This window comes from Bipolaris maydis (genome assembly GCF_028858645.1).
Source record: "Bipolaris maydis strain C4 unplaced genomic scaffold PSV08scaffold_14, whole genome shotgun sequence".
Lineage (NCBI taxonomy): Eukaryota > Fungi > Ascomycota > Dothideomycetes > Pleosporales > Pleosporaceae > Bipolaris > Bipolaris maydis.
In genome coordinates, this window is record NW_027093870.1 from 1,306,521 (window position 1) to 1,332,526 (window position 26,006).

The 26,006-nt window shown below is 49.7% G+C and overlaps 11 protein-coding genes across 11 annotated transcripts; 3 read left to right on the forward strand and 8 right to left on the reverse strand.

Moving 5' to 3' along the window:
• Nucleotides 1–400: 400 nt before the first annotated feature.
• On the reverse strand, nucleotides 401–1,319 carry PSV08DRAFT_330672 (uncharacterized protein). Its single transcript, XM_014218839.1, has one exon. It carries the CDS (start codon nucleotides 1,237–1,239, stop codon nucleotides 559–561), a length of 681 nt encoding a protein of 226 aa, XP_014074314.1. The 5' UTR covers nucleotides 1,240–1,319; the 3' UTR covers nucleotides 401–558.
• A 392-nt stretch (nucleotides 1,320–1,711) lies between these two features.
• PSV08DRAFT_15487 (uncharacterized protein) lies at nucleotides 1,712–2,399 on the reverse strand. Its single transcript, XM_014218840.2, has 2 exons — nucleotides 2,287–2,399; nucleotides 1,712–2,232 (listed from the first exon to the last, which is right to left on the reverse strand). The coding sequence occupies exons 1-2, from the start codon at nucleotides 2,354–2,356 to the stop codon at nucleotides 1,811–1,813; spliced, it is 492 nt and encodes a 163-aa protein (XP_014074315.1). The 5' UTR covers nucleotides 2,357–2,399; the 3' UTR covers nucleotides 1,712–1,810.
• A 1,751-nt stretch (nucleotides 2,400–4,150) lies between these two features.
• PSV08DRAFT_355764 (uncharacterized protein) lies at nucleotides 4,151–4,710 on the forward strand (the record flags this gene model as incomplete). The annotated part of the gene is made up of 2 exons (XM_014218841.1): nucleotides 4,151–4,220; nucleotides 4,286–4,710. The coding sequence occupies 2 exons, from the start codon at nucleotides 4,151–4,153 to the stop codon at nucleotides 4,708–4,710; spliced, it is 495 nt and encodes a 164-aa protein (XP_014074316.1).
• A 1,681-nt stretch (nucleotides 4,711–6,391) lies between these two features.
• On the reverse strand, nucleotides 6,392–7,879 carry PSV08DRAFT_365556 (uncharacterized protein; the record flags this gene model as incomplete). Its single annotated transcript, XM_014218842.1, has 1 exon — nucleotides 6,392–7,879. The coding sequence occupies one exon, from the start codon at nucleotides 7,877–7,879 to the stop codon at nucleotides 6,542–6,544; it is 1,338 nt and encodes a 445-aa protein (XP_014074317.1). The 3' UTR covers nucleotides 6,392–6,541.
• Nucleotides 7,880–8,262: 383 nt separating this feature from the next.
• On the forward strand, nucleotides 8,263–9,517 carry PSV08DRAFT_404945 (beta-lactamase-like protein; the record flags this gene model as incomplete). The annotated part of the gene is made up of 3 exons (XM_014218843.2): nucleotides 8,263–9,059; nucleotides 9,115–9,450; nucleotides 9,507–9,517. The coding sequence occupies exons 1-3, from the start codon at nucleotides 8,279–8,281 to the stop codon at nucleotides 9,515–9,517; spliced, it is 1,128 nt and encodes a 375-aa protein (XP_014074318.2). The 5' UTR covers nucleotides 8,263–8,278.
• Nucleotides 9,518–9,682: 165 nt separating this feature from the next.
• Nucleotides 9,683–11,434, reverse strand: PSV08DRAFT_230017 (uncharacterized protein; the record flags this gene model as incomplete). The annotated part of the gene is made up of 1 exon (XM_014218844.1): nucleotides 9,683–11,434. One exon carries the CDS (start codon nucleotides 11,432–11,434, stop codon nucleotides 9,683–9,685), a length of 1,752 nt encoding a protein of 583 aa, XP_014074319.1.
• Nucleotides 11,435–12,459: 1,025 nt separating this feature from the next.
• On the reverse strand, nucleotides 12,460–13,341 carry PSV08DRAFT_404947 (uncharacterized protein; the record flags this gene model as incomplete). The annotated part of the gene is made up of 2 exons (XM_014218845.2): nucleotides 12,460–13,060; nucleotides 13,122–13,341. The coding sequence occupies 2 exons, from the start codon at nucleotides 13,339–13,341 to the stop codon at nucleotides 12,609–12,611; spliced, it is 672 nt and encodes a 223-aa protein (XP_014074320.2). The 3' UTR covers nucleotides 12,460–12,608.
• Nucleotides 13,342–13,642: 301 nt separating this feature from the next.
• On the reverse strand, nucleotides 13,643–15,324 carry PSV08DRAFT_365559 (uncharacterized protein; the record flags this gene model as incomplete). Its single annotated transcript, XM_014218846.1, has 1 exon — nucleotides 13,643–15,324. The coding sequence occupies one exon, from the start codon at nucleotides 15,322–15,324 to the stop codon at nucleotides 13,705–13,707; it is 1,620 nt and encodes a 539-aa protein (XP_014074321.1). The 3' UTR covers nucleotides 13,643–13,704.
• A 2,635-nt stretch (nucleotides 15,325–17,959) lies between these two features.
• On the reverse strand, nucleotides 17,960–20,732 carry PSV08DRAFT_187846 (uncharacterized protein; the record flags this gene model as incomplete). Its single annotated transcript, XM_014218848.1, has 3 exons — nucleotides 17,960–17,990; nucleotides 18,047–20,492; nucleotides 20,564–20,732. The coding sequence occupies 3 exons, from the start codon at nucleotides 20,730–20,732 to the stop codon at nucleotides 17,960–17,962; spliced, it is 2,646 nt and encodes an 881-aa protein (XP_014074323.1).
• Nucleotides 20,733–20,935: 203 nt separating this feature from the next.
• Nucleotides 20,936–24,134, reverse strand: PSV08DRAFT_380852 (uncharacterized protein; the record flags this gene model as incomplete). Its single annotated transcript, XM_014218849.2, has 2 exons — nucleotides 20,936–22,701; nucleotides 22,750–24,134. The coding sequence occupies 2 exons, from the start codon at nucleotides 24,132–24,134 to the stop codon at nucleotides 21,219–21,221; spliced, it is 2,868 nt and encodes a 955-aa protein (XP_014074324.1). The 3' UTR covers nucleotides 20,936–21,218.
• A 318-nt stretch (nucleotides 24,135–24,452) lies between these two features.
• On the forward strand, nucleotides 24,453–25,183 carry PSV08DRAFT_404950 (uncharacterized protein; the record flags this gene model as incomplete). The annotated part of the gene is made up of 1 exon (XM_014218850.2): nucleotides 24,453–25,183. Exon 1 carries the CDS (start codon nucleotides 24,545–24,547, stop codon nucleotides 25,181–25,183), a length of 639 nt encoding a protein of 212 aa, XP_014074325.2. The 5' UTR covers nucleotides 24,453–24,544.
• Nucleotides 25,184–26,006: the final 823 nt, after the last annotated feature.

A 26,006-nucleotide genomic window follows, 5' to 3' on the forward strand; every position in this document is an offset into this window, starting at 1 on the left:
GCAGTGCTGCGATGCCCACCCGCATGGCCCTGCGCCTGCGCCCAATCGTGTGACTAGGTTGCATCCGTTAGCTCTGCTTCTTCTCTTGAAATTTTGCAAGTATAGTTTGAAGGGACAGGCGCAATTACCGGATTGGGTAATCCGGGCAGCAAGGACAAGAGACGCGAAGCTTGGGGTTGGCGAAAGCTTCGTACATGGCTTTGAAGTGCTTGACAACGTGGTGAGCAGCCATTTCACGCGCCAAAAAATATAATACGACTGTCCTGCGGATTTTTCAGGCGCCATCATCTAGCATCATCCTGCATCGAATTCCTCATGCCCATGTATTGTTTCCTTGTCGGCAACGGCGATGGAACGGTGATGTCACCGGTGTGCAGGGATCGTCTTGGATCGGAGAGAATAACGGCGAGACCCGCTGGGGATCGGCATTCATTATCCCAGTTGCCGACATGTTTAGACTCGAGACGAGGCTGCATGTGATGAAGAACAGTCTGATGGTCCCAAACTCCGCATTACATACACGATCCAAATTCTTCCTGATTAACCGCTACACGCTGCTTACACAGCAGCAGTTCCAGTACCCGCCTTCCCCTCCGCACTAACCCTCTCACAATACTTCTTCAAATCCTCACACCAAAGCCTCACCTTGCCCTGCAACGTCTCCAACATAAACAACTTGACAAGCCTCGCCGCCATGCCCTCCATCAACTCCCAATTCCTCACCTCACACGTATCCTCCCCCGTAACAACAACCTCATGAAACCGCTCAATCACCGGTGCAAACCCCATCATCCCCCCATTACTCTTCCACGCAACCCGATACACCTTGCTCAGATCCGCCGTAAAACTCGGATCCGCCAGTTCCTCCGCCGAAAGATACGACGACGGCGCGTCGGGCGTCGAGATATCCGAGACCTTGAGTTGCGTGTGCGTGATGGAATCGGGTTTCGAGGCGTCCATGATTACGTTGAATTCCATCTCCGTGCCCACACGCATGCGCGACTCATCTTCCTCGGTGGTGTTGGACCCTGAGTCAGATGGAGGCTGGGAAACGATGCGCACGCGCGGTACCCATGTGTTCCAGACGGAGTAGTTTGCGGTGCGGAGGAGGGTGTCGAAGACGAGATGTGCGGGCGCGTGTACGGGGGTGGAGTAGGTGAGTTCAAGGATTGCTTTTTCGCGCGGGACGACTTTGGTGGTGAGGCCGTTGGCGGGGGGCCAGAACTTGTTGTCTGTCATTGTGTTGTTTCCTTGTTGATTGCTAGGGAATAAAAGTGAAGGTGGTTTGGTTGTTGTTGTTTATGTGTGTTGTGTTCCGTGTATTACCGGTGGCGCAGTGCGGAGACGGCGGGTAAGCATGGGGCGTTATCGATAAGACGAGTATGTATCCTTGTGTTTGACAGGAGCCACAATCGGATTCGCACGTGAACACAGTTAGCTACTACCTTCTTCAATCAATATCTTGGCCGCGATTGGATTTCAGCTTTTCTTTTCTCTACCACTTGATTCCGGGTCGCAACTTAATTATTTTGAACTCGATCACGTATCGTGCTACATTCTCTACTTTACTAATTAGGTTTGCTACATACTAAGTTTTGGTTTTTTCCCTCAAAAATGTGTTTCTCAGATGACTAAAGCTATCGTTTTCGAAAAATGAATTACATGACTTAGCGATTAATTACATTTTAACTATCTATACTAAGATAAATATAGAGTGGAATAAAGAGGAAGCTTCTTCGGTACAACGCCTCTCTAAAACACAAATTCCTAAACTCACAATCGAGAATTAACTCTAATTGGATCTTCTCTTTCATTTAACAATTCTAAACCCCTTGCAAGGAGTTCCGGATCCATCGACGCATGTAGAAGCAGAGCTCGAGACGAAGTAAGAATAGGAGCCAGCGCATCCCGTGAAGGCAGTGCATTGGAAGGCAGCGGAAATGTCGGCTGTGGAGTCACCGGGGGTTGGGACGCTAAAGTCGAGAAAACAGGTTGAAGAAAATCGAAGGGGACCGTTTCCGGTGATCTTGCAACTGCAATTGATGTCGAAAGCCTCACCCTCGCCAAGGCTTAGAATTTTGGCTGAGCATGGCCCTGAGTCTTCATCGATTTTCTTGAGAGGATCGCTCCAAGTGCCGGTAATGTATATCTCAGAACCTACCCCTCCCACGTAATACTTGGCATGAGCATCCCAACGCCCTGCAGCGCGGGCCTCAATGTTGATGGTGTTCTCTGCACCTTGTTAGAGCCTTCTAGGTAGATAAGTTTAGTGGTTAGGGAAGTCACCTGCGACCGGCACTGCGAGAGCGCCTACGGACATAACTGCGGTAAAGAGCAAGGCGCGTAGTATAGCCATTCTGCTTGAGCGTACTAGGGGAGAATAAGTAGTTTGGTAGAGTTGGAGGGTGGATGCCTCTAGTCAATGGAGGTCGCAGGATATTTATATGTGCTCAAGGCATTGGTAGATATACGTACCCTAGTTTCTTTGCACTTATGTTTCGGCGCTCTATACGGGGCCCTTCCTGCTAGTTTCATGGCAAGCAGTCAAGCCCGATATACCGCACCCGCTCGGCCGGGCCTTTTGTTCAGCACTTACTACATATTTAGCCCAGCCGGGCACGTTGTTGCCAGGTCTTGTATTCGGTGCTTTCCGTGTTTGTTCATCCAACTTCGTGTCACATACGAGATATCCAATAAACTTTATAACTACGTCGATCGTTCTAAAGATAGAGATAGAAAAGCTTGGGCCAGAGTCGTACATAGTTTTGGACGGAAAAGGAAAGAAGGGACCCTAAAGCACTAACAGTGATACATTATCCAGCACCTACCCACCTATCACATAGTACTTGGCACACACACATTGAGTTTGTTGGTAATTTCTGATATCACTACTCACTACCTCCATGAAAGCGTTCCTGGATGTCTGGTAGAGTTGGTGTAGAGATGCGTTAGTTGTCTATGTCATAGCATCTCTTTGTTTCCTTTGTTAATCACATGTTTCAGACGTAGGCAGATAGAAAGCTGTATTAGTCTTTGCTCTAGATTTTTATCTGCTTACTCTTCATTCGCTTCAAATGCTCTAAACCTAGCGGCATAGAAACGTTAGTACGCTAGTCTATTGTTTGTCATATCGTTTGTAATAGTATTGTTTTTCTTCGAGCTAATGCAACATATGGATTGCCGCATTGAAGCCACTTGCGGTATTTGTTGTGCTGCTCGTAACGGCCTTCAGCTCGTGTAGTCATACTTCTGATATGAGAAATAAGGTTTGCTAGTACGTATTTGAGCCTAGTGCTTACGAAGCGAAGAGATTACGTATGTAGTAGTAGAAGAGTAGCCTCGTACCATCGAAGTTTACGAAGTAAAAATAGAAAAAAGAGCTACCTTAGCGACATATAGCTATGCCAATACATCTTTGAAAAGCGGGTTAACTTCCGCCATATAGAAGCCTGCAGCCTATCGTCACGTTCATTTATACTGTTACTGGTGCTGGTATCGCTATCACTGCTGACAATGGTTCTAAAAATTGACGAAGTAAAACGCTGCAGTAAATAGGCCTTTATATACAGACAGTTTAACGCGCCGTTGGGTCATTGCACTGATACCTAGTGGGTTAGATAAGCGAAGAGGTCTATATACTTGTGCGCAGATATGTATGTCTACCGCTTTTCTTCCGCAGATAGCTTTGGGTTCCTTATCAAGAGGTCTGTTGTGCGGCTCATGTGTTCGATTGTGAAAACATCTAAGGAGCCGAAGGAAAATGGCCAGCGTAGCTAACAGACAAAGCAACCTCTACGAAGCTTAACCTCTTGTTGTCTCTAAACTCTTACCAGAAAAGCGGCTACAAATATACTTGTTCGGCCAAACGGCTTGAATGCACCTAGCAGCACTAGCGCGTCGTATTATACCAAGTCTAGTGAATCTCTGGGGTTATGGATGACCCCCGCACGCCAATCATGGTTAGGCAGTATAACGTGAGCCATAAGTGAGACATAAGGTTTGGAAAAAATGAATGATCATCTATGACACACTGGAACAGACAAGTCTCGATACAAAAGGCGGGTTGTGTGCACATTCCATGAATATCTTTCTCTGCCATCTCAAAGTAACTATTCACATATTCACACACGATTATAGAGATCCAGACGCCATGTTCAAGATTTTCTTGCTCGCCGCTCTGGGACGCGCTGTCCTTGCTGTGCCTGCAGAAGCTATTCAGGGTCAGTGATACTTGCAACGCGTCCCTCTTATTTCTTTGACGTTGCATATCTGACAACTTCTCTAGGCACCGCTCTCGACCGACGTGCAAACACTTGGGAAGCACATGCCAAATACTACGGCCTGGGAGGCAGTGTCGGAAATGAGATCTACATCTCAGGCACCTGGGAACCCGCCACTAGCAAACCCATCGGCAGCGACACGGGACCATGCACCGCAAGCATAGGAGGAATCAGCACCGGCACCCCCTTCAATGTTAATTGTGCGTGCCAGATTACAAGCAACAACCCATTCGGTATCACTTCAGAGTGCATCCTGGACTTCAGTGAGGAAGATTCTGGCGGTAATTGGGCTGCAGCATTTTCTGTGGCTTTTGTCTGTAATGCATTCAGCAGCTGTACTGGTACAAATGCGTACGCGGTCAGTTCTCCGAAGTCTCGATGCACCAATCAGGCTGGCAATCCTTGCGGGGGTTTTCGAGTTACTCCTTAGGGAAAAACAAGCTTCTTCCTCTCGTAGAACAAGAGGGAGACTTTAGGCCTGTTGATTTTGTCATCTAGTTTGATTTTAATCGTTGGGGGGAGGGAGTTTAAGAAGTTTGATGCTAAAGAAGCTTCATCCTTATTCTACTATATAGTTACCAAAGTATATATTGCGGTGTAGTATTACTCCATTATACTGCAGACATCTTTCGTGATTACTTTTCGTACGTAGAAGCTATCTTCTTTCATTAATCTTTTAGCAGTGATTGGATTCAGCTTTGTTCTACCAGCTCGACCACATATCGTGACACATTACATAATAGAGTAAGAACCTAGTAAGAGAAATATGGCCCTGAGTTCTGTGCCGTGATAGGAATAATTAATAATACTCTTACAGTACGTGATTGAAGACCGATTAAGTCTGACAACTACTTTACAAAGTCAAGCTCGGTATGTTTGCCTCCGACAGAGAAGAGGATACCGCTGGACGTCCTACAGACTAGTTACCCTTAACAGCTCTGCTCGTTAGTCCATGCACTTTTGGATAAATTCCCCATATGTAAACGTCGCGAGTGTTAAACATCCAGTAAGCGCAAAACCTGCCGTCAATGTTAGCCCCCCTCCAGTAGCTGCTGATGCGGCGAGCGCCGTTCCTGAACATAGCAATGTTGACCCTGCCCACTTCCCACCACACCAGAATGCGCACCATGTGCATTGGTTTTGAGTTTTTTTGTTACATGTTATCAATCTACGGCGATGACCATCGCGCTCCGCCATACTGGATACAACAAACGAATAGATTTGCGCCCGCACTTTAGCATCGTGCGCCGCAATTTGACGTTTGCCCAGGCTGGTAGACCCGGTACATAGACACTTGCTGAATATAGGTTTCGAGTCCGATTTCGATGTTTTGAAGAAAGTCGAGCTTGGTATCGTCTGTCCAGTTACTAGTATTATAACTAATGCCCTGGATTGGATGCGTCCAAGGCTCTATGTCAACAGTACTCAAATTTGTCGCCGTGAGTAGAGTAATGACATCGCTCTCTGTCACCCCCAAAAACATCCGCCGCAGATGAAAGGGTGGTATTCGATAAAGTGCCATTCCATAGTGCAAGATCCGTAGATAACCCCAGGGTGACAAAAAGTAGAACAACCCAAATCTGTGGCGTAAACATCTTAATCCAGATAATAGATTGGAAGTGGTTGAAGATAGAGGTGATAGACAAGATTGTAAAGCAGAGCTGTGGAAGGACTATACTTCTGCAACATCACGATTCCTTTTATACATCCGCGACCTGTCACACCTACTTTGATTCGTTTTTTTTCTTTCCAATAAACTTGTTCAATAACTTTAACCAAGGGAGTCACCTTACTCTCTTAGGTATAGAATAACATCTGTTTCAATATTGTTTTCCTTTCTACTTAAATTCACATATCCCAGCAAACGCTGTTGATTAGAGGGTTTGATAACAAGAGTGCATAAAGTAAGCAACATGGCATGTTATAGGCCCATCAGGTACAGATGATGGATAGTTATCTCATTAAACGTCAACTACGTGAGGACATCAGCAGATCTCATGTTCACGTGCTAGCCTTTCTGGCACGCTGGGCGCGTCGCGCTTTCTGCGGAGTCCGATTTGGATCTAATCGTTACATAACATACATAAGATCCCTCCCGTAAAAAGACAGGTAGTAAGACGGAAAGTATCATTTTGTAGTTGTGCACATCTTATGTTATGAACCTTGTGTAGTAAGAGTACAGTTTAGGAAATGAGAACAAACCTAGAAGTATACGTAGCAAAACGCCTCTACCATCGCCATCCATTTTACATACATTTGGCCTACCATATCCACCCCTTCGGCCCACCCCACTGTCCCTTGACATGAAACCGATCGTACACCCAGGGGAAAAAATCCTTCTTGAGATGATAAAACGCACGCCGTGGCACCGCTTGATCGATCCCAAACCAACTCTGAAACGTCTCTTTAGGCACACCCCCGTACTTGAATTCCGCTAAGAGCACTTTCTTGTCACCCGTCAGCAGCGGACACGATGTGTACCCATCATACTCCTCGCTTGCGGCTTTGCCATCTAGGCTACGCAAAACATTTTGTGTGAGAACCACGGCTTGCGATGTTATCGCTGCGACGGTCTTGGATGTGGGCAGGTTTGCGGCGTCGCCGAGGGACCAGATGTTTGGGTATTTTAAGTGGCGGAGGGATTGCGGGTCCACGTCTACGTATCCGGCTTCGTTGCTAAGAGGACTCGCTTTGACAAACTCATGGGGAACGTTTTTCGGGGCCACGTGCAGGAAGGAGAAGGGAAGCTGGACGTTGGCTTGGTTGTTTGGACGAGCGAATGTTGCGGTGTTGCCGGAGATTGAGACGAGGTCGTGCTCGAATAAGCCTTCGACGCCGCGTTCTTTGCGTAGAGCATCGAGCTTGGCGCTGTATTTTGGGACACCGAACATGGTGGGTAGGCCGGTTGCGAAAGTGACGTTTATTGCGGATTTTTTGCGGTCGTTTTGGTACAAGCCGGATCGTCTCCAGTGGTCCAGTGCGAGCCACATGATCTTTTGTGGTGCGCCGGCGCATTTGATCACGCCGGCTGGTTGGGTGAAGATTGCCGAGCCTGATTTTAATTTTTGGATATTTTGAAAGACTTTGTCACAGTAGTCGTAACTGTAGATGGATGCGACAGGACTGTTTGGATTGCTCATTGCTTCGGACAGGCCTTTGACGCTGCCATAATCAATCTTGATGCCTGGTGCAACGACAAGATGATCATAATGGATCACATCACCACTCTCTAGTGTCAATAAATTGTTATTTGGGCTGAATGATGCAACGCTCTTGTTGTAGAATTTCAGTTTTCCGTCCACCAAGTCATTCATTGGTGTTCTGAGAGCCTTCTTGTCTTTCAAACCTCCACCAACAAGCGTCCAGCCAGGCTGATAATTATGCCATTTTGCTGGATCAATGACTGCAATGTCGTCTTTTGCAAATTTTCCTTTTCGCAATAGCTGATGACTAACTGCAACACCAGCGGAGCCGTTTCCAACAACGACAATCTTGTGGTTCCTGGCTGCAGGGGCTGCGGGCGAAACACTAGCAAGATTTCGAATGGCTGTACGGTTGCTGAGAGGCTTCCAGCCTCTGGATTTTCGTAAACAGTTCATTGCGGTCAATCACTGTTTGGTTCTAGGTTTTTGTATTGTTGGCACCAAGAAATGGATGCTCCGACGAAAAGGTTATGTTGAATGGTTTGGAGTCGCCAAGGGAAAGGGAAAATCAAGTGGAGAAGCTGGGAGAGAATTCAAGTTTTTCAAGCCACTTCGAGCTGTTATTATTTCGTTTCAAGTTTGAATCAGCAGATAGACGCGCCATGGCACGAGCTGGGCACGTAAGGACATTAGACCCTGTTTCGGCGACTAACACGCGTGATCGGCGTCTACATATGATGACGGAACGCCGAACCCTGCATCAAGGTGAGCCATCGAGGCACCTAGAGGCTCATAAGGCAGGACATTCCCAAACCTTTTTGAGAAGACTCATCTGAATCATACGCAATCTGCTTAATGAAATCAATACAAGGGATGAAAACTTTGCGATTCTGTAATAAGACCCTATTCTCGAGCCCGCTCTCGAACCGATTACCACATTGCGCATCCAAGCACCAAGCTATAATCCACAACCATCGCCTATTGCATCAGCAGAATCTTCTCAAATCTTCTTTTGCAGCACATTCCTCAGTCAGCAAGACGAAGCCCATCCCTTCAACCATTCGAAACCTGTCCATCGTAGCCACTCCAACAGAACAATTCTTTGGATTCTCGAAATCTGAAGAACAAGCAATTTACAACAACATGACGGCAACATCTCATGAGCCTGCTATCCACAGTTGCTTTGAAGAGAAAACAGGTACATGGCAATACATAGTTGCCGACCCATCTACGAACAAAGCCGTCATCATCGACCCTGTCCTAGACTACGACGCAAACTCCAGGACTGTTAGCACATCAACGGCCGATGGTTTACTCAACCTCATTTTTTGTCAGGGGTATCAAGTTGAGAGGATTCTTGAGACGCATGCACATGCCGATCACCTCACAGCTGCCTCTTACCTGCAAAGCCGACTTTTGCAAATCCAAGGGACCAGGCCGCCGATTTGCATTGGGAAGCGTATCCACCAAGTTCAACAGGTTTTCGCTGCCAAATACGGAATTCCGGCCGAAGAGTACGAAAACGCGTTCGACCATCTTTTCGAAGACGATGAGTCGTTTGCAGTAGGGCAACTGAGGGTAGACGTCATGCATCTTCCAGGGCACACTCCAGACCATTTGGGATACCGAATCTCTAGTAAGTAGATGGACGGGGAACAGGAGTAAGAACATTAACGCTGATTGATGAGCAGAAAACGTCTTTTGTGGCGACTCCATCTTCCATGCAGACATTGGCACAGCGCGTTGCGACTTTCCTGGAGGCAGTGCAAAGGACCTGTACTCGTCGGCGAAGAAACTGCTTAGTCTACCGGAAGACTTCAAGATCTGGACTGGTCATGACTACCCGGCATGTCCTGCGCGATGCGAAGCTGTTCCCTGGATGACGGTTGGCGATCATCGGGAGAGAAACAAGCATGTCTCTATTGACGTTGCGGAGGAGGACTTTCTCATGCTGAGACGGGAGCGTGATGCGGGGTTGGCTGCACCAAAACTGCTAGATCCATCGCTGCAGGTCAATATCCGCGCTGGTAAGTTACCTCGCCTAACACCTGGTGGTGAGCGTTTGATGTCACTGCCGATCCAGTTGCAATGTGACGCATGGTAGTTTCTCTTTTAACGGGGACGCCGGGGAAAAAAAGTAACATGCAACCAGCAGCCTGCAAGTTCTATCATGGCGTTCTCATCCTTATTGGGTTTGGCGATGTATTCCATGCGTTAATAATTAAAACATTACCAATTCTCATAATTCTGGAGTTTGCGCTACGTGTTCACAGAGCAATTGTCTATGCCCATGAGATCATACAGGTTGTGTAAATCGATATCGTCAAACTGACTTCTCTCGACCGGCATGCTTGCAAGAGGAGTTACGTTATTCTCTGGTGAATGTCCATGGTGCGGAGGAATTGAGGGCACGTGGCATGGTGCTTGGAATACGGCGCTTGCTACCTTTTTCAGTGTGCACATTACACTCTCAGCCACTGGCCAATGTCGACCCAACGTCCTGCATACACCGAGCAGTAACTTGACACGATCAGAATGCTGTTCTATGCAATTCCCAACAGTCCTCGCATGTACTGCACTGATGGATAACTGGACTACCGTTGCCAGAGCAAGAGGATACGTGAAAAGGGGGCTGTGCCTGTGGGCAGGAGCTTGAAAGGCGGCTAGCATTGATATGGCTCTGGACGCTTCGACGGCTTTGACTGAATGTACATGTTGACGATTGCAAGGGCAAAGGAGCTTGGTACAGTCGGCGCCAGGAACATTTTGTGTGAGGGAATTAGGAGTTACGAGATCACCTCTAGGATAGTGCAAGAGGATGATTCCCCACTGAATGATGGTATGGGCCTGGAACATGAGCTCATCCAGCTCACCAAAAGTATTGGCAATTTGGTTCTCGCTCTTAGTTCGTGGGAGATGGTGGATGAAAGCAGCCAGGGAATTATCGACTGCTTGGACGAGGTCCCTGTGAACGCCATGTGTTCCAGCAATGGTCAGAACTCGCCCGAGAAGGCGCGTTGCTTCGATGCGATAGCAAAAAGAAGAAAAGGTCCTTTCTTCTTCTGCAAAGACGTTGTTGTGAAACTCGGCTAGTGTTGGCGGGACGAAGCACATTCCGCCCTCATAGATGAAGTTTTCGCATGGTAAAAGCACGTCTGCGTTGACCACGTTGGTCTCGAAAGTTGACTTGCGCTGCAATGCGGCAACGCAGCCATCAACAACGTAGAGTTCGTACCAAGTCCGTCGCATGCTTTCTTCGAGGGTTGTTGATCCCGCAGCATACATTGTGGCAAAGTCGCGATTGTGCATGCCAAGGGTCAAAGCATTCTGAATAGCGGAATCGAGCAGGCTTTGGCCTTCTTCTGCGTCATTCTGGGCGAAGAGAGCTATAGAGTAGAGTAGTTTTGCTTGCACAATCTCGGGGGTAGGCTGGCACGCATCGCCAAGTTCTCGCGTAGCGCGTTGACCCAGCTCGGTTCTCGGAGCTGATGAGGAAAAACAACTGCCGATGTAGTGAACGACGGCCTTGAGGCATTGAGAGTAGGCCTGCTCCCAGTACAGGTGTCTTGGGAGGAGGATTGGATGGGCTGCGTGGAAATTCAGATAGTAGAGGTCGACCAGATGCTCGTCATCGGACCAGGCTGGGGGCGGCCCGCTTTGCGGTAGTAGCGGCTCCGATGGACTCCTGGTACCGAGAGACGGCCGTTGGAAACGTGGGGGCGTCTCATTGAGTGTGGGCGCATTCGCACTGAGGAAAAGATGTGGTGTTGTGGATGAAGAGTAGGACGGCTGTTCGGCCACGACGGGCTGTTGCTCATCGACTGGCGGCGTCAAGCGCGTAACACCACGTCGCCGCCCACGTCCGGAGCGCTTGTAGGTGCAAGCATAGTTGCGAGTCTGGCAGCGCTCGCAGGTGGGTCTACCGCCATCGCACTTGAGATGGGAGCGACGGCACTCCAAACAAGCGAGTGGGGCTGGCCGGGCATGTGGTGTGGGCGCCGGGGAGGGCATATGGGGCGTAGCCTATGGTCTTGAGCTATGTGTCTGAAGCGAAATGTCGTGATTGAGAGTGCAACGTAAAACGAAGACGCCGAAAGAGCCAGAGGGAAGCATTCGTGGCATGGCCGTGCGCTAGCCGCCTTGGTGTTGTCCGCAGAGTCGCCGAAGTCAGCAACCCTTCGCCGACTTGTGTACTGGCCCAGCGTCACAGAACCCCCGACCCTTTGGCTATTGCATCGTGTATCCTAGTAGCAAGCTGCCCATTCTGCAAATCTCCCAATTGCACATCACGTCAGCCCGTTGGAAGAGAAATGCAGCAGCTTTGTCATTGGCGCATAACAACTACGTAACTTGGTCCAGTCTCTTCGTCGCATCGTGAAAAATGACCTCTCCTGACCTCTTTTTGGTTTCATGTCAATGGCGGTGAGCTGTCGTTGTAAATTAATAACGATGTGTGGCTACGTATACTAGAATCTGACTACCAAGCTCTGGTACCTCGGTAGAGCCCGTGCACGACACGGCTACTAACTTGTCGGCAGCCACTTTTCAACTTTGTTTCGGTTGAGGGTTAGGCTAAGAAGAGGGTATTCGCTCAAGGTTGGTAGTGCTCAGGAATGCGGTATTGATGTAAATGTCTATTCAAGCTTTACGATGAACAGGCCAACTTTGCTCATCGAGCACAACCTTCAGCGTTTCGATTCAGTCTTTGATATCGAGCATGAGGCTGATATTCAACATCTTACTTTATCACCTTAACGGGATTCCTTTCATTTTCATTCCATTTCAGCTTTGAAACATACTGGAGACAAAATAGAAGCCACGTAAAAAAAGCTTCTCATCTTGCATGGTCGTGTAGTTCCAGACGAAAATTATTTGTTTGATGTTTAGAGCAAAAAATGACAAAATGCGGAATCATCGCTGATGTAAATATCTACCAAAATATTGCAACAGTCAATCGCGAAGGTAAGCACAGCAAAACTCAAACATTGCCGGAGCACATAGCAAAGCACGTGAGTTTTGTCAGAATTGCAAACGACACATGACTGTTCTGATATTTTTCCATGGTCCTTTCACAATGGAGATCCTATTCACCGCACCATTAACTTGTAAATTATCCATCAACGTTCAATGTGCCCATCATGTGACGTCAGCGTAAATGCTGTATTCATATTTTCTCTTCCACGCTTCAAAGCGCCCAAGCTACCACTCCAACCACAAACACACCCCCAGCCATTACCACAACCCCGACCGGAAGCGCCACACGACCCCCTTCACTTGGCGTACTCGCCGCCCCCGTCTTCTCCACCACAGTCGCAACAGCATATCCAAACCCCTCACCCCACGTCATTTTCCTCAAATCACTCTGCGCAAGCACGGTTGGCGTGCCACTCGAATACCCCGGGGTGTATCCTGAGCCGGTTATCTCGACATCGCACGTGATAGGTACGTCTGTGAATGCGCCCGTCCAACTGCAATCGCCATTGAGAGTGACGAAGCCTTCTGTCGCGTCCGTCAGGCGGACACCATAGGTTTCTGGGCCTTGGAACATGGTAAATGGGATGCAGGGAGCCTGTCTTGTCGGAGTGTTGGCTGGGAGTTCTGTGTAATCGCTCGGGATGACCCAAGTTTGTGGTGGTGCTAATATGCTTTAGAGTGAGACTTGTGAGAACAAATAATTAAGATGCAGGTTGATGCGTACGTCCAGTGTAAATGGTTGAGGTCGGAGTGGGAGTGGAAGTGGGAGAGGTAGTTGTTGCGTCACATTGGAACGAATAAGTTGTCGCTATGCTGTTGGATGAGACCAACGTGACTGTCGGGGCCGCAATCCAGAAGATGTCCAAGTAAGTGAGATTGTAGTCTGCGCCTACTACGCTAGCGAGAAGCAGTGCGATGAAATGTTTGGGCATTACGGCAAGCATGTTGTCATTGCTGTTCATCAGTGACACCTCAGTATCTCAGAACCAACGCGAGATTGGAGCCTAAAGTACAATGAGAGCTTGAGGATTCCAGGTATTTAACTTGATCTTCAGATAACCAGATAACAAGGCATAGCGGCCCATGCTCCCGTTACGGATGCAAGCCACACGAACGTTCGGTAAACCTCGCGCATACATAGTGATGGCGTACGTCATGTGGCTGGGGGCCTAAAGGTCTCGATGGCAATGTGCGGCGCAGTTTCGAATTCACGGTGGCATAAATATCAAACAGGCAACTTTTGATATGTTGAAGAGCATTTGCATTTTTGGAGTACGCTCAAAGTACAACTGCAACATGTATGTCGATCAGCATTCTACACGACAGCTACCCTTTGGCGGGAAGCGCGAGAAAAGCAAGACGAGAAATCCAAGAAACGCAACGGCAGCATTGCAAACAAACGTGAGATAGCTCTTCCCAATTTCTGCGAGTGCTGCAAAAGCTAGCCCAAAGACGGCAGTTGTGGAAAGTCGCGCAATGTTCTCCACGAGCGTGATGCCACTCAAAGCGTCCACGCGATCACTTTCCGGAAGCATTTGAAGGATTGTTCCCTTTGATGCAGCACCTGTTCCTGCCGAAAATGGTAAAAATACAGCAACAAGATACATTTGCCATCCTTGAGACACAAACATGGCAAGACCTGTCAGTATGCCATCGAGTAGGAGGCTGAAGCGCGCGTAGAACAGATCAAAGGTAAACGTCTCTTGTTTGTTGATCGGTTCGGGATTTGGTGGCTCCTCGTTCTCCAGAGGATCGACGATTTCAGTAACGGCAGGCGTTGGTGGTGTAATTTGGACCTGGACTAGCGGTTCTCTTTCTTCCACTTGTGTTACCTTTTGGTTGCTGACATCGCCGAGCCAATTTCGTCCTGCAGCAATGATACGGGGAAACACTAGGGACAAGAAACCGCCCCTTAGCGATGAGTACAGGAAAATCAAGGCACCATTCTCCTTGGTGCCGAAGCTGAATTCAGCAGTCGCATACATCTGGAGCAGTACCGGAATGTAGCCTGTCGCGAGGATACCTAGGAAAACACCGATTCCGAGTGTCAATGCTCCGGTTTGGATGCGAGTGTGGCCGTTGGGGAGCTCCCATTTCTGTGGCGCAAAGATTCGGAGAGGCCCAACGAACCGTGCAATGCCCGTGGTTCGACGAGGCGTCGCATCTTTGGGTTCTTGGGGCGGGCCCATGGCCGGCAGGGATACTGCTACATATGCACAGCAGAGCAAGAACAATGCCAATGTCATACGGAACGGGGCAAGGATGCCAAAGTAGCCGCCTACGACGCCGCCGATAAGGAAGCCAATGGCGCTCCCAAAGTACATGCAACCCTGGAGACGGCCCAGGGCACCGGTGCGTCCCTCGTGCCCAACCACGTCAGCGACTAGGGAGTTGAGACAAAGAACATAGCCATTGGGTCCTCCAACAACCGTGATGATTTGCGAGGCCTGAACAATCATGATGCCAACGCTGCTGCCATGCATGATGCCAATGTTCTGAACAAGCAAGCGAACAGCAGGCCAGAAGATCTGGATAATGAGAGCAAGCTTCACGCCTAATCTTTTAATCGTCCAGCCTGCAACCAGAAGATTAACCAGTCCGAATATCGTAGTCGACGAAGCGAGCAGCGCAAACGATCGTGCTGCTCCAGCTTCAATCTCGCGTCTCGCGCATATGTCGTCGGCATTGGGGTCGGGGGTGTGATGCTCGTAGTATGCATCGCAGGTCATCATGCGAAAGGCATAGAGGATAGGGACTTGGGTGATGCCAAAAGTCAACGACACGAGGAAGGCACAAAGCAGCGCGCGGAATAAAACCGAAACACCGTGTTTCTTGCCGCTGTCGCTTTCCTTGGGCTCCTCGCGTTGCAAAAGAGGCGTCGTCTCTCCTGCGGGCGACGCATTGCTTGGCTCCTGTGTCGCGGTCATATTGCAAGTTTGGCCGGCAGGATTGGAGGAGAGGCGAGATGGTGGGAAAAGTTCTTGAGTTGAACAGAACAATGTGCTGCTAAACCCACGGCGGGAATTCTATCCGGTTATCGGCGGGATCTACGTGGTGCATGTCCGTTCCCCACACCGACTCTTTGGCTGAGGCAGATAGGACAGTAAATCACGCATCGAGCTAAAGAAGCAGACACTGTACGACGGATTACATATGTATGTGTTGCGATCAGTTAGCTGTTGGAGAGACTCGTGTGTGGAACCGTTCCTGGTTGAGTTTCCCTCGTGACGTAGGAATGTTGAATCGCCACCACCCTAACATCTCCGCGGCGAGCGTATTCTCTCAGAGTCCGGGTATAAAAAAACTCCAGAGCTGCCGGGGCAAGTATCGCTTGGTAACAGATGTGTCGATGTGTCTCTCTCAATCGCTAAGGTCATACTCATTAAGTCGTGTGGCACGCTGCTTCCTATCAGTTTCTTTTATCTTGCCTATAAGGAGCCATCAATTCATAGTCGCTGCACATGCGTGAACTTGAGAGAGAGAAATGAGGTAAATTGCAAAGTTTTTAAATCCAATTGAGATGCGATGCAGAAATATACATGTTCCCAGCGCCAATTCGACCTAAAGGTGGGGTATGAAATGCCGGACTGTCAGTTTATCAGCCGACCGTCAAACGCCACCCATGCTTACTTTCCCATTATACATCGCCATTGCAGAAAAAGTAGAGAACCCAAGCCCAAAAAAATGTCGTAGCCCCTTTAAGCTCACAACTGTATTGTAATGGCGAAAAAAGGGTTCTTGTTGTAGTATACAATGCCGAACGAGATTTTAGACGTCCAGCGTGCCAGATCGGGGGGTTGGAGAGATCAGAAGAATGAGAACCTCTCGTTGCAATGCGACAGCTCGCGGAAGCAGTGAGGGCAGAGATCCAGTCCCTGAGATGTAAGCCCTAGCGCGGCTGAAGCAGCGTGGAGAGTATCGCGAGTGGAAGTGGGAGCGGTGGCTGAAGCTGGAGTCGGGGCGCCTGATGCAGCGGCTGGGGTAGAGGAAACAGAGTCTGGGTACTTGATCAGTATGGAGTCCAATTGTGGGGTGGCGGCAGGATAGACATACCTCTGAAGGCGTTCATTTTGACAGGAATGGTAGTAGTAATGTTGATCAAGGTGATTTCTTGTGTAGGGGTTGTATGTATAGTTGCTGTTGTGCGAAGTGAAGCGTGGACTGATGGATATTCATCTCCCAGTTGCAAGTCTCGCCCTCTTATGTATAAACCCCCTCCGTGGCCAAGTCTTTCATCATTACCACGCACTGCTACTAGTTCCATGAAATCATCAACTTGGCGAGTAGAAATCGCAACACAAACCCCCCTCCACCCCGACTTGTCCCGGGCCTGTTTCGAGAATCAGCGTCGAATGACCTTCAGACGACGCGCCACCCTCGCCTCATGCGCCAAGTGGGGTGACGATAACGTGTGAAAGACCCACTGTTAGCCGCTAGCGCGGCTGAGATTTTCAGGGCCCATGTTGAGCCTCGTCATAGCCCAGACTTGACAATCGGCCAAACAGTGTTTTTCTTGCTAAGTTGAAAATCATTCAGTTTGTTGGCCGGTGCGGGTCAACAATGACTCTTTGTTTTTCGCCTGGAAGAAGCGCCTACTGGCCCGGACAGATGGAAGGTGAAGTTTTGCTGCCTTGTTGGAACACTGGCGGCATGCTATCAGTGGGGAATGGGCTGGACTTGTGACTTATCATTCACATGTCAGATGTCTCGAGTTGTTTCTGCTAACGTCACCGCTTTATCAGAATGAGCTGGACCAATCTTCTGATAACATGAAGCCCTGCCAGGCCTTCCACCACTGGTTATTTCCTTCTCGCACACCGCTGCTTACATTATACTGATTCCGTGTTTTCCGATGTGTTTGGTACTATTTGTTACAGCTTGATCTTCATGTCACACATTCACGCCGGTACACAAGCATTACTGTTGAGGTCACCATGTCTCCACGTACTTCATACCGTTCTAAGGATCAAAATGAATCAGATCCCTAGACCGAACCCTCTTGTGAACTTGATGCTTTATGTCTGCTTGGTGGTAATGAACACGAACGGGGGTTATAATATGCGATGGAAATCCTCTTGTTACCTAAGTAGTGGAGGTACTCTCCCATCATGTACGTAGAGTCTCAAGGCCAAAAAGGGGGGCTCAGGGTATGCAAATTGAATTGACAGCATGCCATATCATTGTTGTCAGGGCATCAAAACCGCGGTGGGAATAAATCAAGTTCCCAATCGCTTAGACACATCCCGCGCCACCCAACCACATCCGCGAAGCCAAACATACCACGCGAATACTACTCCAGCCCCATACTCCCAATCAACCGCGACCCCTAATGCAAGAATGGATGAAAAATAACATGCCCGCGAATACCCTTTTCCACCCAGCCCAGTCTAATATTACGCCTTCACCCCCCGTATGCCCGATCCAAGAATCCAAAAAATCAATCATGTAACGTGAAAGAATCCATAACCTCGTAACCCCTTATACCATCCACCCACGCATGAAACAATCATCAAAAAAACCAAAAACAGGAAAAAATATCATTGTTTATGCACTACCAGGTCATCACATAAGCGACCTCCGCTTCAGTTTTCTTCTACTCCACCGTTAGTACAAATTCGCAAGAAATTGAAAAGGATACGAGAAACTTACGTAGCACCCCAACTATACCTACTCTTCGGCCTCTGTCCTTCAACCTCATTTGCCGTATGCGGCCTTACCGACGCGGCTGGGGTTGCCATAATCGACGCATCGCGCGCGGCGTAGTACCGTTGTTGCTGTGTCAGACTTGTGCGTTTTGGTTTGGTGGGGACGCTCAGGTTTTGAGGAACAGGAGAGGTAGCGGGTGGGGTCGTCGTTGAAGACCGCTCTATGGGCTTTGGGGGTTTGATGGAAGCAGAGGTTGAGGGGCGTGGCGTGGCGGCATTCTTGTCCTTTGGGACGAGGACGCGGCGGATGACTGAGTCTTGTGTTTTGGACCCCACCATTTTTTGCATTACATCTTTGAAACTTGCGCTTTTGCTGCGCGTGCCTTTTGCAGCTCGGAGCTCGGGGGGTGGCAGGTCTTGGGACATCAGGTTCCAGCGCGTGTTGATGCTCTTTACCGAACGCTTGCCCCGGACATGTCGCACTGGTGTTTGTTGGATGCTTCCTTCACGTTCTTGGACTTCGACCTCTTGGGGTACTGGTGTAGAGCTGTTATCTTCCGAGGGCGTTGATGATGGCGGGCTCATTTCTTGAATCAGAGTTGCGCCACTAGAACGGGCGGATGTGCGTTCAGTACGCTCCGTTGAAAGCACCCGTTGGCGAGGACGATGCGTCACAAGTCGCTCACGGTCGAGCATGAGTTGGTATTTCGTAGCTTGGAGCTCTGCGATGGACTGCTTCAGACGCTCGATCTCATCTTGGTCTTGAGTGTGGAAGGTAGCGGCGGCATCAAGCTCTCCTTGTATCTCCTTGATATGCTGATCCTTGTCCGCAATTGTTTTCCTAAACCTTTTCGCCTCTTCTTCTTTGACTTTGAGCGTGCGTCGGAGTTCGACCAGTTGATCTTCCATGCGCTGGAAATGTACGTGATGGACCAGACTTGGGCGCACAGTCTTCGCATCTTCATTGACGGGTTGCTCCGATTTGTACTGCTCTCGGAACGCTTCAGATTCTCGGATAGCAGCAAACATTCGTGTGTTTGCGTCAGCTAGCCGCTTTTCGAGGGCCGTCACTTCCGCATAAAGCCGAAGGTTTTCTTCTTGGGTGGTATCAAACATGGCCTCAAGCTCATTCTTGTCGTGATCGTTCTCATTGATCGTGGGTAAGCGACCGGGTAGAGGGCTTCCTCGGCTTTCAGATTGTGAGTCTGCTTCTGCAAGCCTGATAGTCATCTCCTCTAGCTTTTCCTGTGTCTGAACGTGTCTTTCGCGCTCCTCCTTGAGGGCCTTCTTTGTCTTCTTCGCCACATCCCATGCCCTTGATAACTCGGCTTGATGATTGACAACATACTCGTTGGGTTTCGCAATGGCAGCTAGTTGGTCTTGGAGTTTGGCGATGATAAGGTCCTTGTCTTCCTCTCCACCTTTCGAATCTCGACCCTTTCGAACTCGCAGTAATCGTACCTCAAGCGCATGGTCGCCTTCATCCGCCTCATCGCAAAGTCCCAGGTCCGCTTGTCGTTCTATTGAGATGATTCGCTCCTTCATCAGCCTCAACTGGGCATCCCTTACCTCTATCTTGGCCTTGTGTTGCCGAGCCATCTCTTCTAACCTGGCGTCACGCTCCTTAATGCACGCGTCCTTTTGCTCGTTGCCTTTGCGGAGTGCAAAGAGTTCAATGTCTTTCCGGTATACAATGGCTTGGTGGTCCCTTCCTAGATTCTGCTTGATGATCTTCAGTTCCTCGCGTAGGTTGGCATACTCGGCAAATGTCCCATTAAGTGTCTCGCGCGCATTAAAGAGTTCCTCCTTTGAAATACGAAGCTGGGTTTCGGTGGCTTTGTGGGCAGTCTTTAATTCTGAGAGGGAGCGTTGCAATCGCACAATTTCTCTATCTTTGGCGTCAAAAGTTATTAGGCTTGTGTCGGATGTGCTTGACCTTTGCGCTAAGGCAGGTATGAGGTTTCTGGTTCCGGTAATTGCGGCACTTGCGTTGGCAGATGTTGTGCGGGTCTCGGTATCTGGGGTTTCAGAAGGCGATGTTTGCTGGGGTAAATGATGTGATTCGCCGCCAACGATAGCGTCGAACGGCGTACAGCCGACCGCGTGCTGAAACAGGTCAAACGCAACCATGACAAAAACCAACACCAGTGAATGGCGGCCTTCAAACTTGCGGCTGGCGCAAAAAAGGACGCCCAGAAATTGCAAAACGTTTCCGAGGGATGTTTGATGTCTACTCGCCCACGGACGTGGCGAGTCTCTGATGCGTAAGATAGACGCGGTAAGCAGAACCGCGATGATCACCGTCCAAAAGGACAGATCAAAAGCAAAGTCGAGTGCTCCAAAGAGCCCTTTGGAACGAAGCTCTTCTCCTGATTTAGATGCGTTTGCTTGAAGTGCGTTGCGTGTGGAGGCGATCAATCGGTAGATTATAGCCGTTAACGGCTCGTCGACTGCACTAAGGATTAGCGTGCTGTCAATACAAATCATACACGTAAATAGCAAATTGATCGTATGTAAATACCTGGTTTCGATGCTGGCGGATCAAATACCAATGGATCGTACGCGATGCAGATGGGGGGTGTGGCCGTAGAGTTCGGGTTGAATGCCAACGTCGATGAAGCTCTTGGAAGAAATGGCTCTGTGGACAATAAAGTAGTCCAGCCACCAAACAAAAGAAAGCCAGCAAGCATGACGACTACCGACCCGGCAGCGATCAGCAGCGGGTAGCATTGTGCATGGCACCGGGCCACTTTGCAGACTGTTGTCATACTGGTACAAGCCAGACCCGGTCAGGTGGGCATAAGGCTGGAAAAGAACTGTTCGGATTGGTGAACCGGGCGGGGAGTGATCCAGGATCAGGGATGTGTTCAGTTTTAGGCGTTTAGAGTTAAATTCGTGGTATTTGTTATGTATACAACTAGCCAAGATGCAATGCGATGAAAGAATAGGGAGAAAAGGCCGCTAAGTCAGGGAGTAATATCTAGTCAACAAAAATGACAGAGACCTAAAGGGAACACATCAGCTGGAGCGTTAACGAGTTCATAGAAGATGCGCATAACAAAACAGTTGACCCGCGACACCTTGGAGGGATGCATCCAAACACAAGATCGTCAGATCACCAATGAACAATGCGACAGGGATTCCCGCAGTAGCATCCAGAGCAGAGTACTTAATACTCAAAATTCGAACCGCTTAAAACCCTCGACCAAGCCGTCGCTAATCTTCGACGGTATCGCCCATACAGGGAGGTAATGCTGTACCTCATCAAAAGCAGGGATGTCACCGGCGTTGGCATCCGACCACAGACACACAACCCTTCCAGAAAGCTTGGATTGTTCTTCGGCGTTCCATTTCACGCTTACGTTCCAGGGCTGACCAAATTTACGATGCCAGAGGCGCACTTCCCGGGATCCCGCTGTGCCAACAGGCTTAAAGCGGGGATCTGAAACGGCGCCAGCAACGGCTAGGTCGGTGATGGGGGAGTCGAACAGAATCCGGCATGCTCGCGTGTTTTGGCCGATGACACGTATTGTCGCTGAGTTGGAGCTGTTGCTCTTGGAAATCGTGTAATCGATCCATTCGTCGGTTGCGGGCTTGTGATCCGATAGAGTTCGGGCTGTGGCTGTGGTCGAGACTACTTTGGCCGGTGGGCCCTGCCATTCGCACGTCTTGAGCTCCTTACGTGTCGCAACGTCAGGCGTCATGCAACTGACCTGCGTGCCTTGCGCACTGGGTATTTCGCTGACAATGCGCTGCACGTAGCCATCCACACCAGTCAGGGATACGGTATTGACACCTGTCTCACAGTTGACTCGCTGAACAAAGTAGACCTTTAAGCGATGATCCCTGCTGAAGGGGAATGCCACCAGATTGTAAATGACAGTCCCAACACAGATGAGGAATAGAAAGGTCGGGACATGGTAGGTGAAACGGTGAATGAATGGGCCGATGGGCGTCAGCAACAGCACGCTGAGCGACGCAATAGCGAGGTAGATGAACAATGTCGAGTTGCCATCTGACGGCGTCTGGTAGAGAGCCGATGTCAGAAGCAGAGCCACCTGTCCGACTAAGATGATGACGATGGGCGCCAAGAGCAGCAGTTGGATGATCCAGATCCAGCTTGGTAATTTGCCGCTCCACTCCTGCTCCCCAGGATAAACAGTCCCGGGATCCATTCGCCGTGCATGATCGTCGCTTCCGTCGCTGGTGGAGTCTCGCCTGGTTCCGTATCTTGCGAACCCGCGGCGATTACCGCGCAACAGAGATGTAGTTTCAGTCGCATCCTCATCTGGTACTGCGCGCTCGTCCGACCGTGACGCGCTGGTACTACCAGTGACAGGGCGACTGGTGGCTTCTGAATCTTGACGCAAGTGGTTCGCTTGATCGATATGACGTGCGTACGCGGATTTTGTCGGTGCAAAGAAGAGCTCTAGATATGAGAGTAGGATGGCGACGAATACGGCAGCAAAGTAGAAGAGCATCGGGTAGCCGCCTGCTACTTGGTAATTGTTGACGAAGACGGTGACCACGATGAGGAGGATGAAGGACCCGATGAACAACCATATCAATGCGTACATGCGCTGAAGAGCAGAGGGTCGCATGGCGTCTGCGCCACGGGACAAGAACCAGGCGACTGTGAACCAAGCAGAGAGCATCATACTGTTACTGAGGTCAGCGACGGAACAGGCAGGTGTCCAGCTGACTTACCTCCAGACAGCAAAGGGGCTGCTATAGATGATCATGGCATTGAAACGAACGATGAGATAAGCTAAGGCGACGACGATGGCTGTGGCAGCAACAAAGATGATGGGGAATCGGAAGAAGCCTCGCCAACCGTAAAGGTGTACTGGATGGTCATCATCTGGCGAGTAGACGTATGCCTTGCGAGCAAACAGGTAATTCTTGTCAAGCCGTGAAAGTCCCACAGTAAGGCCAATGAGGACAAGAGGCGCGACCACCAACATGGTGACACATAACGCGAACAGAGTGTGTAGACGAAACACAACAAAAACTTTGCCGAAAAGATCGAACCAGACGCTGTCGCTGCCAGTGCCTGCATTAACTCTGCCATTGTCAACAGTCTCCGGGCCACTGAACTGGGTACCGGTTACAGAGGCCAGTCCGGCAGTTGAAGCCAAAGCTGCCGATAGCATGTGCCAAATGGACTTTATGGATGTTTCTCGTGCGGAGTCTTCGATTGTATGGTACCGTGCTCTGGGCTCCAGGAAAGCGATGTCAAGCCCCCGGAGACCAAGATCGCCATGGAAGACGCGATAATCGGTCTCACTACGAACGAGGCCCTTTTTGAAGCCATCGCCGCTCACAACTGTTCCATAAGGATGTTTCGACTTTCTATAGAAGCGCGTCACTTCAGTGTCTGTGCTTCTAAAGAGGGCAGCTCGGCCACCAGCACCAACGCCCTCCAGGTTGACAAAAGTATGGGGAACTTGAGAGATGGGATTTCTCATGAAAGCCCTGGCGCCATTCAGGTAGTCTTCTTCGCCGTTGTTCAGCAAAAGAAGTATCGTCCGCTTGGGCCAGTTGCGGGATTCAGTAAAGTACGAGAGGAGCTGGAGTACTGTTACAACACCGACGCCATCGTCAGTTGCTCCGTAGCCGGAGCTCACAGAGTCATAGTGTGCATTGACAAGAACGCCGCCATTGTCTGGTCTGCGCTCAGCGGAGTTGAAGGGTTCATCGTCCTGGGAGCCACGGATGGCGACGATCAGATTGGTCCCTTCAAAATAAACAGAAGTGGTGCCGGATGAGAAGGTGACATTTGCGGTTGAATCATTGAGCACTTCAATCTGGCCAGGCTGGACATCCTTTTCAGCGACGATGGCCTGGATGCGTGAGAGAAGGTATTGATGCACGTCATCATTAGCATGGCTATTGTACGGATGAAAGAAGCGGGTGATGTGTTGGAGGTCTGCCCAAGCTTGGGAAAGGTTGATACCCGGAGGAGGATGCGAGGGATAGTCCGGGACGGTCAGGTGGGTAGTGAGCAGAACAGCTAACAGACCGACGTAGAGGGCGGTGGTGAAGAAGATGACGGGCGCAGGCGTGAAGGAGAAGGGGTTATAGCGGGCCATGGCTGCGCCTGTGGAGCCGCGTGCATAGGCTCGTTGAGTCGCAGACGAGGCAACGGCAGCAGAGCAGTCACCGCGATGACGCGAAGTGGAGAGGCTGGGGTGGTGTTGAGGTCTCTATGGGTCCACGATGGGCGGGTGCGGGCCTTGTGCATGCATGTGCAGGTGTCGTGGGTCATAGCTCCATAGCTCCTGCCGCCGCGCGACTGCCAAGAAACTGCCCTTTTCCATTCCCCCACACGCTCGTCTCGTCTCATTTCATCTCAACCCCGCCCTCCGCCGTCGATGAGATGGAGAAACGGGGACTACATAGACATGTCCGAGCAATCACGTAGCGCCCAATTGATGCATCCATCACGTACGCCCATCGATGCAGTCTCTATTCACAGGTGGTAGCAGCCCTCGGACTGACCATGTCGTCTGAGGAAGCAGTCAATATTCAACACTACGACGACACGTCACGAGACGTGAATGGGGATACGGATACAGACATGGATATCTATAGGGGCGCAAATGCGGTCTTGACTGCGCCCGTGTTGCCGCCCCTCCCAAGACTTGTCGCTACGCCAACTGCCTACTCTGGTAGCTGCCTCGCCCTTAGTCCCCAGCTCATCGCATACCTCCAAACCCTCCTCGCCCCGCCGCCATGTATCACACTCTCGATAGGAAGCGGCTTTGGCCTCCTTGAAGCATATCTCATGACTGGCCCTGATACCTTTCATATCATCGGTGTGGAGGTTGCGCCGGGCCCTAACAAATACCTTCCCTCCTCCCACTACCGCCTGGTCAATGGTACCCGCTTCCTCGAACCCTTGGCGGAACAAGCCCAGATCTGGCTGTTTGTGTATCCAAGACGCGTTGGCCTGATTCAGGAATATCTGGCCGTGTACGGCCAGGGGGCTGTGGAGAGGATAATATGGGCAGGACCCAAGGCCGATTGGGACGACTACAGGCCATGCTTTGCCAACTGGACTGTACAAGAGCAAGAGGCAGATATGGTCGGTGGGCGTGCGTGGGAGCTGATTGTTGTTGCAGATAAAAAGTCGGCCTGAAATTAGGTGATACAAGACGAGAGTTGCCTTGGAAAGGCAATAGTTTTGCAAACACTCGTGAATTGAGTATATTGTGGAAGGAAACAATGTGCAAATCTTTCTCGTCATTCTTGGCGCAGATGTGCATGTAAAAAAAGCAGGAATGACTTGCAGGCCAGATATCACTCAACTGCCCATCCTGAGTTGGGTAGCTGGCTTGTTCTGAATTATATACTGCACACATTATCCATGCGAAGAATTTCAGAACTTCTCCACGTTCAAAACAAATATGGATGGTACTGCCGTCTTCCAGCACTCTCTTTGCTACAATAAAGCTTGTAGATTTAATGCAACTCAATCTCACATTGACCCAATTAAGGAATAATTGCATCCGGAATCGGGTATCAAAAGATTCACTTTGCAATCAAGGTATATGCTAAAAGGATTCGGGTTAATCTCTGCGAGACGCTATTTTCATGTACATCTGAAAGTGCTATTCATGTTCTTTCACCATGCCACAAATGTCATCAAACTCCCAACTTGGGTCATTAGCGCATATCAATGCATTGATTCCTATAGGATATGTAGTCAAGCTCCAAAGCAGGCGCAAATTTCACTGTTCCTTCTTTGAAACAGCTAGGATAAGTTATCTTGAATTACTAAGAGTACACAGGAAATTCCATTCTGACCTCTATGTAATTGCATTCAGGCATCATAACGCCCCAAAGATGTCTAGCGCACTGCAGAAGAGCGATGCGAGAATGGAAGTTTTGCAAGTGTAGGAAGTTTCAATAAAAGAAAACGCTGCCAAACACCATGTCTTGTGTGCTGCTGCAGTGCGGCC